The sequence below is a fragment of the Thamnophis sirtalis genome, unplaced genomic scaffold (genome assembly GCF_051295495.1).
Source record: "Thamnophis sirtalis isolate CommonGarterSnake01/CBP01778 unplaced genomic scaffold, rThaSir2_p1.2 scaffold_11, whole genome shotgun sequence".
Taxonomy (NCBI): Eukaryota; Metazoa; Chordata; class Lepidosauria; order Squamata; family Natricidae; genus Thamnophis; species Thamnophis sirtalis.
This window is the reverse complement of record NW_028261391.1, coordinates 2990590-3001941: the sequence shown is the minus strand read 5'-3', so window position 1 is coordinate 3001941 and position 11352 is coordinate 2990590. Positions and strand designations below refer to the sequence as shown.

Sequence of the window (11352 nt, the reverse complement as noted above, 5' to 3'; positions counted from 1 at the left end):
TGTGAGTGAAAGGAATTCACAGTCGTGTAAATCAGTGGTCTCCAACCTTGGCAACTTTAAGACTTGTGGACTTCAACTCCCAGAGTTCCTCAGCCAGCTTTGCTGGCTGAGGAACTCTGGGAGTTGAAGTCCACAGGTCTTAAAGTTGCCAAGGTTGGAGACCACTGGCGTAAATTAAAGGAGGTTTTGCCGAGACCCAAACTCTGCTCCGTGCTTTTTAAGGAAGCCTCGGTCAGAACAATCGGTGTCTCGCAACAGAAACGGCCGTCTCAGAGCCCCCAAATTTTCCGATTGTTCCCCGCAAGCGCAGAATTTACTAACCAGACGCCTCTTCTTCGAAGTCCTGTCCGAGCTGTCCGTCTCGCTCTGAATCATTCGAAGAGGGGAAAGGGGGAGGGGGGGGAACCTGCCAGACTTTTGGGTTGTTTTTTTTTATTAATTTATTTCGAAAACCGGATATTTTTTGTGTGTAAATGAGTACGCTAAAGAGAGAAACGGCCGTTCTCCGCCGTGTCGGTGGAGCGGCCAGCAAGAGAAGCGTCGGTTGGGACATGCGCTGAGGTGCGGCTGGTGCTGCAAGAGCTTCGTCCCCAGGGGAGGGGGGGCTCCGGATATCCCGATCTTGTGCCGAACTCCGTCGAAGGCTGCCCGCCTGGGGGAGGAGGAAGGAGAAAGGATAGGAGCCAGGGTGAGTTTCTGGCAAAGGCCCACCCCGCAGGGATGGCGTTGCTCCCTTCGAAGGGCAGAGGAAGGACTCCTTCTCGGGCGAATGGCTGGCATGATCTAACCTTTAAACCAACCCTAGTCTCCCTCTGGCACTGATGACGTTCCCTAGTTGGGTTATGAAACGCCTGCAGGAAAGCAAGGAAGCTCAGAGAGCACCAAGGAGCCCTCAGTCCTCCTTCCCCCCTTCTCCTCAAACCTTCTCCCTTCTAGCACTGATGACGTTAGCTAGTTGGCTAATGAGATGTCTGCCAGAAAACAACCAAGCTCAGAGAGCACCAAGGACTCCACAGTCCTTTTCCTCTTCCTCTTCTTCTTTCTCCCTTTCACAAATCCCCACTACCTTCTGGCACTGATGAGATTACCGAGTTGGGTAATGAAATGTCTGGATGCTCCCTCCTCTTCTCCTTCCCTCCACACAACCACGTCCTTCTGGCCCTGAGGATGTTACTGACATGTTTGCAAGAAAACCGCCAAGCCCAGACAGCTCAAAGGAACCCACAGTTGCCCTCCTCCTCTTCTACCTTCCCCCAACATGCCCACCTCTCTCCCAGCACTGATGACGTTATCTAGTTGGGCAATGAAACGTCTGCAAGAAAATAAGAACCAAGCTCAAGAGAAGACCAAGGACCTCGTCTTCCTTCATTCCAAACACCCACGTCTGTTCTAGCACTGATGTTCCCTAGTCCCTCTCCTCCTCCTCCTCCCCCCTTTCTCCTTATCCTTTAATCCACACAATCACTTCCTTCTAGCACTGAGGACGTTACCTAGTTGGGTAATGAAACGTCTGCAAGAAAACAGGCAAACTCTGAGAGCACCAAATACCCCTCCCTCCCTCCCTCTCTCCTCCTCCTTTTCTCTTTCACTCCATGCACCCACTGACTAGCACTGATGATGTTCCCTAGTCCCTCTCCTCCTCCTCCTTCTCCTCCTTCCCCCTTTCTCCTTATCCTTTACTCCATTGTTTCTCAACCTGGGCAACTTGAAGATGTCTGGACTTCAACTCCCAGAATTCCCCAGCCAGCGAATGCTGGCTGGGGAATTCTGGGAGTTGAAGTCCAGACATCTTCAAGTTGCCAAGGTTGAGAAACACAGCTTTACTCCACGCAGTCACTTCCATTCTAGCACTGATGATGTTCCGCAGTTGGGTCACAAAACGTTTGCAAGAAAACCACCAAGGTCACAGATTCCTCTGCTTATTGTCTAAGACAGGGGTGTCAGATCAGCATCCTCCAGGGGCTGGCCAGGGAGGTTTGGGGGGGTGGGGGGGTTTGCCCCGTTTTTGGCTTGAATGGCCTCCTGCCTCACCCTGCCAGCCAAAACCTCCCAAGGCCCCCCACGCAGCCCATTCTTGGCCGGCAGAGTGTTGCAGGAGGCTGGGGAGGCAGACAAAAGGGCACAATTTGGCTGGCAGAGGTATCGTGGGCCGGCCCCTCAATATTCCCAGGCCGGCCCGCGGGTCCCCCCACGTGGGCCGAATCCAGCCCGTGGGTCTTGTGTTGACCCTCCCCAGTCTAAGGATCCAAAAGACCCAATTGCCTGGGCACCTGATCACTACCACGGCACTTGGCCACGCCACTGAATTCCCTGCCTAGCTGAGAAAAGACCCCATAATTCAGCGTTTCCCAACCTTGGCAACTTGAAGATGTCCGGACTTCAACTCCCAGAATTCCCCAGCCAGCATTCGCTGGCTGGGGAATTCTGGGAGTTGAAGTCCGGACATCTTCAAGTTGCCAAGGTTGGGAAACACTGCCATCATTCTTCCAGGGTCCTTTTCCAGCCGGATTAAAATTTTGGCCTTGGGGGGAAGGTGGAAGCGGATCCAGCCGGGAAGCCGAATGACACCCACCTCACCCTAGTCGTCGATATACTCGAAAGGCTCGGGGGGCTCCGGTTCCTGCTCCTCCTCCTCTATCTTGGGGCCGTGGGCTGCCACGGGCTCCACCAGCTCTTCCGTGTCCTCGCTGGTGTCTCGCAAGACGATGATGCCCCCAATGGAAAGCTAAGAAAGAAAAGCACACAGCGACAGCAGTTAAGACTTGTATACCGCTTCACAGTGCTTTTACAGCCCCCCTCTAAGCGGTTTACAGAGTCAGCCTCTCTTGTCCCCCAACAATCTGGGTCCTCGTTTTACCCACCTCGGAAGGATGGAAGGCTGAGTCCAACCTTCAGCTGGTCACGATCGAATTTGCTGGCTGTGGGCAGATTCAGCCTGCAATAATGCACTTAAAAGCAAGGAAAGGAAACGAAAAGGAAATGAAAGGAAACAAAAGGGAAGGGAAAAGGAAGGAAGGAAGGAAGGAAGGAAGGAAGGAAGGAAGGAAGGAAGGAAGGAAGGAAGGAATAGCAATCGCAGCTAGACTTATATAGGGCTTCAAAGTACTCTCTCCAGCCCTCTCTAAGCGGTTTACAGAGTCAGCCTCTTGACCCCAAACAATCTGGGTCCTCATTTTACCGACCTCTGAAGGACGGACAGCTGAGTCATCCTTGAGCCGGTCAGAATCGAACTCTTGGCAGTGGGCAGAATTAGCTTGCAATGCTGCATCCTAATCACTGGGCCATCAAGGAAGGGAGGGAGGGAGGGAGGGAGGGAGGGAGGGAGGGAGGGAGGAAGGAAGGAAGGAAGGAAGGAAGGAAGGAAGGGCAACAGCACTTAGACTTATATGGATGGACGGACGGACGGACGGACGGATGGATGGATGGATGGAGAGGCAGACAGACTGGCAGATGGACGATAGGTAGGTAGATAGATAAGATAGACAGATAGATCGATAGGTAGGTAGGTAAGTAGGTGGACAGATAGGTGGATGGGGGGGATAGATAGATGGATGGATGGTAGGCAGGTAGCTAATGAAAACTCACCGTCTTGAAAGGCTGGTACCGGCAGCTCTCTGGCATGGTGAGCACCTTCAGCTGGGCTGGCATCACCCGGGCTGGATTGTCCAGGATCTGAAAAGAAGGTTCAGGCTCCTTCTTCTTCTCCTTCTCGTCCTTCTTCTCTGCTTCTTCCTGTTTGCAGATGGGAGAAAAGCCTCAATGGGGAATGGAGGGAACAGTTAACGCCCTGGGGGTGGGCTTCAACGCTTTGAAAACAGGTGAATTTTAGCAATTAAACAAAAACAAAGTCTTGGCAAACACCAGTTTGCTTTTCTTAGTTATGAAACCGATATTCTGCAGAGCCCAATTGGCTGGAAAATGCAAAATCCTGTAGGTTTAATAATAGGGGCGCAGTGAGTCAGTGGCTCAGACACTGAAATGGTCTATCAGAAAGGTCGGCAGTTCAGCGGTTCGAATCCCTAACACAGCGTAGTGGAGGGAGCTCCCGTCACTTGTCCAACCTAGCATTTTGAAAGCATTTAAAATTAAAGTAGAAACATAGGAGCCACCTTTGGTGGGAAGGGAACAGCGTTCTATGCGCCTTTGGCGTTGAGTCATGCCGGCCACATGACCACGGAGATGTCTTCGGACAGCGCTGGCTCTTTGGCTTTGAAACGGAGATGAGCACTGTCCCCTAGAGTCTGGAACAGCTAGCACACAGGTGCTGAGGAACCTTTTCCTAATAATCAGTCCTTTCTATGAACTCTCTCCCTGGCTTGTGGTTTATTTATTTATAAAATTTATAGGCTGCCCAATCCCGAAGGACTCCGGGCGGCTTACACAAAAGAGAAAGAAAGAAAGAAAGAAAGAAAGAAAGAAAAAGAGAGAGAGAGAGAGAGAGAGAGAGAGAGGGAGGGAGGGAGGGAGGGAGGGAGGGAGAGAGAGAGAGAGAGAGAGAGAGAGAGAGAGAGAGAGAGAGAGAGAAAGAGAGAGAAAGAAAGAAAGAAAGAAAGAAAGAAAGAAAGAAAGAAAGAAAGAAAGAAAGAAAGGAACAGCCAAGTTTTTACAGCTTTCCTGAAGGCCATGAGAGTGGGCAAGGTCCAGATCTCTGGAGGTAGCTGATTCCAAAAAGTCGGAGCAGCCACAGAGAAGGCTCTCCTCCGGGGTCCCGCCAGCCGACACTGTCTGGCTGACGGCATCTGATGGAGGCCCAATCTGTGGGATCTTACTGGCCGCTGGGAGGTATGTGGCAGTAGGCGGTCTCGAAGGTACCCAGGCCCTAAGCCATGTAGGGCTGGTTGGTGTTCTCTACCAGCCGTTCGGAGCGAACCCCTAAGGGATGCCTTCAAAAGCTGAAAAATGCTGTTCTCGGCTTACAGGTGTGATGTAAGTACAAAAAGCTAGTCGAATCTGTCCTCTGACTCAAGATGTGACGGGACAATTGCACCACTTGCAGACGGACGCTGGATCCCGCCAACGGGCTAAAGCAGGGGTGCCCAAAATTTTGGGCACCACAGCCTGGGGGGGAGGAGGTACAACCTAGATCACTCGCACGGACAATTTACACAAGCAATCCTCGACTTACGCTCACAATTCAGCCCAACAGTTTGGCTGCTAAGCGAGACATTTGCTAAGTTGAGTTTTGCCCCGTTTCGCCGATCTTTCTTGCCACAGCTGCTAAGCGAAGCACTGCATGTTGTTCGGTTAAGAACACGGTCGTTAAGTGAATCTGGCTTCCCCAGACTCTTTGCTTGTGAGGAGGCTGCAAAAAGGGGGACCCCACGGCCCCAGGAACACTGCAACTGGGTCATAAATGTGAGTCAGGGCCAAGGCTCTGAATTCTGATCGCGGGACCCCGTGGGGATTGCTGCGACGGTCGTAGGTGTGGGAAAACGGCCCTAAGTCCCTTTTTTGAGTGCCGTTGTAACTTTGAACGGTCACGAAATGGACTGTTGTAAGTCGAGGACTACCTATGTTTTTGGCTCCTCCCCGAGACGTAAGCAGGAAGGATGGGGGGGAACGAGCAGATGTGGAAACTTCTGAGACTCTCCCCCGTCCTCCACCGAGGAGGGTCGGCCCGGGCTCCTTGGAAGGCCTCCTCTGCTCCCACATCTGGACAGCCTCAAAAGCTGCCACAAAAGCCGTCGCCATTTATGGGCTGATCCTGCAGGAAAATGTCCCATCCTAATTTAAGGCCTTCCCAGTTGCCTCCCTTTACCACAAGGGCTGGATACGGTTCTACTATTCAGCAAAGAGATATATAGGTTTTCTACAGTGTCTCTCTCTCTCTCACTCACACACACACACACACATAAATATCCATACAAAATAAATACACACATATAAATATATATATTTATATGTGTGTATTTATATATGAATATATATATATATATATAACACACACACACACATACATTCACACACACATAAACATACAATACACACACACACGGACACAAATGTATATACATATATACGTACATGTGTGTTGCATTTGTTCTGATAAATAAATAAAGGGAGACTAGTATAGATCTATTTCAAGCTATTTAGCTCTCATCAGCTAGCCACACCCTTACTGGGAATCGAACCTGGGCTGTATTACATATTAGGCAGTTGTGTTAACCACTAAGCCACAAGGTTCCCCTCCTTTATATACATACATTTTATACACACACACAAATACACACAGATACATAAAATGCACACACACACACACACACAAATGTATACACATATATACATACCTTTTATATATATACACACACAGATACATTATGTATGTATGTATGTATGTATGTATGTATGTATGTATGTATGTATGTATGTATGTAGATTTTACAACCCCCGGTATGCCCAAATATGGGAGGAAGATCACTACTTCCATTCTCTGTCCTTCGGCTCGTCACAAGAGACCATCCAGGCAGAACCCAATATTTTTTTACTGTTGCCTTTTTGTTAGCACAAATATAACGTATGTATGTATGTATGTATGTATGTATGTATGTATGTATGTATGTATGTATGTATGTATGTATGTATGTATGTATGTATATACTTAAAGTCACAACCCCTGGTATGCCCAAGTATGGGAGGAAGGTCACACTTCCACTCTCTGTCATTAGGCTCGTCACAAGAGTCCATCCAGACAGAAACCCAATGTTTTTTACTGTTGCCTTTTTTGTTACATTTGTTATATTTATGCTGATAAATAAATAAAGGGAGACTAGTATAGATCTATTTCAAGCTATTTAGCTCTCATCAGCTAGCCATACCCAAGTTTTTGGGAATCGAACCTGTGCTCTATTGCCTCCCAGGCAGGGAGTTAACCATTTGAGCTACAGAGAGCGACTCCTTTATCAGCCAGCCAGGGTGGGAGGTATATACTTAAAGTCACAACCCCTGGTATGCCCAAGTATACCTCTTGTGACGAGCCTAATGACAGAGAATGGAAGTGTGACCTTCCTCCCATACTTGGGCATACCAGGGGTTGTGACTTTAAGTATATACCTCCCACCCTGGCTGGCTGATAAAGGAGTCGCTCTCTGTAGCTCAAATGGTTAACTCCCTGCCTGGGAGGCAATAGAGCACAGGTTCGATTCCCAAAAACTTGGGTATGGCTAGCTGATGAGAGCTAAATAGCTTGAAATAGATCTATACTAGTCTCCCTTTATTTATTTATCAGCATAAATATAACGTATGTATGTATGTATGTATGTATGTATATATATATATGTATGTATTAAGTGTTACAACCCCTGGTATGCCCAAATATAGTCTCTCTTTATTTATTTATCAGCACAAATACAACATATATATATCCCAGTTCAAATCCCAGTAAGGGTATGGCTAGCTGATGAGAGCTAAATAGCTTGAAATAGATCTATACTAGTCTCCCTTTATTTATTTATCAGCACAAATATAACAACATACATACATACATATATATATATATACACACACACACACAAATGTATACACACATACATACATTTTAAACACAATGCACACACACACATATACACACATACAAAATATATACACACATGGAAATGTATACACACGTATGTATACACACAGACACACACACACACTCGACATCCTCAGGCTGGTGTTTTCGGCTTAAAGTGTGGCCGGAGCTGCCGTCTTTCTATAAATCTTGGTGGGGGGTTTATAGGTTTATAGAAAGACGGGAGCTCCGGCCACACTTTAAGCCGAAAAGACCAGCCTGAGGATGTCGAGTGAGACCTCGCCGGAACGTTGCCAAGACAGTCTCAATCTTACAGGGGAAAAGACCCGAATACAAATATACGCTCTGTATATTCTCTCTCTGTATATATATACACGATGTACTATATGTATATAAATATACACTATCTACATATTTTCCCTCTTGCGCTGAATTTCCACGGGAGATGAGTCAGAAAAGGTGCTACAGATTCTCCTTCAATACCAGCAGTCCTCAACTTACAACCGTTCATTTACTGACCGTCCAAAGTTACAACGGCAAAGTTACAACTGTTTTCCACCCTTACGACCCTCAGGGTCACACTGTCCAAATTCAGACTGGGCTTGGCAGCGGACTCACACCATTTATGACGGCTGCAGTGTCCCTGGGGTCCCGTGATCCCCATTTGCGACCTTCGGGCGAGCAAAGTCAACGGGGGAAGCCGGATTCACTTAACAACCGGGTTATTAACAACGGCAGGGATTCACTTAATTGCTGCGTTAGAAAGGTCGCAAAATGGGGCAGAGCTCCCTTCACCAAGGTCCCACTGAGCAACGTAAATTTTGGGCTCAATCGTGGCCGTAAGTCGGGGACGGTCTGTATTTTGAGAGGAGAGAGAGAGATTTCTTCTTTACTTCTGGGAAACCGGAATGAATTCCCCAAATCTTCCTTTCTCGACTTCTCGTCTCTACAATTCCCGGGAATTATTTTTTTTCCCCCCCGACGTCGAGAAATCAAGAGCCGCTTCGTCCCGATTCCAAACCCACCCAGACAAGTCGACTCACCACTTCCATTTTCTCCTCCTCTTTCTTCTCTTTTTCTTTCTCCTTCTCCTTTTTCTTGGCTTTTGCAGTGATGGACAACACGGCGGTGGAAACCTGGCCGTTGCGAGCGGGGAGGAAGGGGAAAACAGGGGAGGGTTAGAGGAGGAAAATCTACTCTGGGCCTCCCTGATACGGTTTATCCAAAGCTCAGGGAAAGGCAAAAAGGGTGGGTGGGTGGAGGATGATGGGTCTGGGGGTGCAATTAGATGGGGAGATTTGGCCAGAAAGAGACGGGCCCTGGCATCGCTTGCTGGCTCTTCCGCGGAGTTTACAAAGGAAGGAAGGTGGATTTTGTAGAAGAAGTCAACAAATTTGTGATTTTGGCTTCTTTGCTATAGAAAGACTGAAGCTCTCCGTGGTCCCCATAGACCAGTGTTTCTCAAGCTTGGGGACTTTAAGTCCTGTGGACTTCAACTCCCAGAATCCCCCAGCCAGCATAGCTGGCTGGGGGATTCTGGGAGTTGAAGTCCACAGGACTTAAAGTCCCCAAGCTTGAGAAACACTGCCATAGGAATAGGCTGCCCGTCTTCCACCCACCCACCCAGGATTAATGTCATTAATTAATGAACGTAATCAATGAAAAGAAGGGAAAAAAACCTCCGTCTCTCTATCTGGCGTGGTTATCGATGGTTAGGGGGGCTCTAAAGGGAGGGACCCGGATGCCCAGGGGAAGCCCCCTGATGGGAGATGTGACAAACCTTCTCCTTCTCCTTCTCCTTTGGCACTTCCAAGGGGGCTGGGTAGGCGAAGGTGGAAGGCTTCACGTTGGAGCGGTACTGCACTTTTGGCATCTGAAAGAAAGGAAGGAGAGAAGGAAGCATGGGAGGGAGGGAGAAAAGAAATAAGGAAAGAAGGGAGGGAGGGAGGTAGCAAAGGAAGAAGGGTAGGTGGAAAGAGAGAAGGAAGGGAGGGAGGAAAGGAAGAAGGAAGGAAAGAAAGAGGGAAGATGGGAGGGAGGGAGGAGGGAGGAAAGAAGCAAGCAAGTAGGGATGGAAGGAATGAAAGAAAAAGGGGGAGGGAAGGAGGAAGCATGGGAGGGAGGGGGGAGAAAAGAAATAAAAGAAGGGAGGGAGGGAGGTAGCAAAGGAAGAAGGGTAGGTGGAAAGAGAGAAGGAAGGGAGGGAGGGAAGGAAGGAAGGAAGGAAAGAAAGAGGGAAGATGGGATGGAGGGAGGAAGGAATGAGAAAAGAAGCAAGCAAGTAGGGAGGGAAGGAATGAGAGAAAAAGAGGGAGGGAAGGAAGGCAGGGAGAGAAGAGAGGAAGGCAGGGAGAGAAGAGAGGAAGGAAGGAGGAAATGAAGGGAGGGAAGGAAGGAAGAAAAGAAAGAAGAAAGTAAGTAAGAAGAAAGAAAGGGAGGGAAGAAAGGAAGGAAGAAATGAAGGGAGGGAAAGAAAGAAGCAAGGAAGCAGGGAAGAAGGAAATGAGAGAGGAAGAGGGAGGGAGAGAAGAAACAAGGGAGGGAAGAGGGAGGGAAGAAAGGAAGGAGGAAATGAAGGGAGGGAAGGAAGGAAGGAAACAAGAAAGCAGAGAGGAAGGAAATGAGAGAGGAAGAGGGAAGGAGGGAGGGAAGAAACAAGGGAGGGAGGAGGGAGGGAAGAAAGGAAGGAGGAAATGAAGGGAGGGAAAGAAAGAAAGAAGCAAGGAAGCAGGGAGGAAGGAAATGAAAGAGGAAGAGGGAGGGAGGGAAGAAACAAGGGAGGGAAGAAAGGAAGGAGGAAATGAAGGGAGGGAAAGAAAGAAGGAAAGAAGCAAGCAAGCAGGGAGAGAGGAAAGAAGAGAGAGGGAGGATGGGAGGGAGAACGTAAGGGAGGGAGGGAGGGAGGGAGGGAGGAAGAAGGAAGGAGAAGATGGAAGGGAGGAAGGGAGGCACAATTTCAGAGCCCGAAGACAAAATCCAGAGAGCAAACCAAGGCTCAGGATCTCCTGCTTGAGCAGGGGGTTGGACTAGAAGACCTCCAAGGTCCCTTCCAGCTCTGTTCTGATTGATTGACTGATTGGCAGTCCTCACAATTTCCAATCCCTGAATCCCAGCCTGTTTCTAATCGATATACTAAAAATATTAATAATTTTTGAATTAACAATTTAACAGAGTTGGAAGGGGCCTTGGAGGTCTTCTAGTCCAACCCCCTGCCTAGGCAGGAAACCCTATCCCGTTCCAGACAAATGGTTATCCAACATCTTCTTAAAGACTTCCAGTGTTGGGACATTCACAACTTCATGAGGCAATTTCTGTTCCACTGATTGATTGTTCTCACTGTCAGGAAATTTCCCCCTTAGTTCTAAGTTGCTTCTCTCCTTGATTAGTTTCCACCCATTGCTTCTTGTTCTACCCTCAGGTGCTTTGGAGAATAGCTTGACTCCCTCTTCTTTGTGGCAACCCCTGAGATATTGGAAGACTGATATCATGGCTCCCCTGGTCCTTCTTTTCATTAAACTAGACCTACCCAGTTCCTGCAACCGTTCTTCATATGTTTTAGCCTCCAGTTCCCTAATCCTCTTTGTTGCTCTTCTCTGAACTTTTTCCAAAGTCTCAGCATATCAAAAATATGCCTGAACAGCTGTCAACAACTCTACCTGATGAATCACAGGGTCAGTGGGGACGGGCAGTGGCTTGATCCCCATCCGTATATCCGAGCCGGTGGGCTTAATATGAGTTATTTGTCATTATTACGCAGTTCAGTTTGTCTTCCGTTCAATAACTGAGCTTTTCAATTTTATTCCAGGAGCACCAGAGACACTCGGATGACGAGTGCAGAATGA

The 11352-nt window shown here is 48.4% G+C and overlaps 1 protein-coding gene across 1 annotated transcript in view; it reads right to left on the bottom strand.

The window, feature by feature from the left end:
• Positions 1-269: 269 nt before the first annotated feature.
• PSMD1 (proteasome 26S subunit, non-ATPase 1) overlaps positions 270-11352 on the bottom strand; it is a 124032-nt gene continuing 112949 nt past the window's right edge. The window contains 5 exon segments of the mRNA XM_087725058.1: positions 270-652; positions 2573-2725; positions 3586-3732; positions 8554-8646; positions 9291-9383. Of these exon segments, the coding sequence (XP_087581184.1) occupies positions 2579-2725; positions 3586-3732; positions 8554-8646; positions 9291-9383 (480 nt within the window). The 3' untranslated portion in view covers positions 270-652; positions 2573-2578.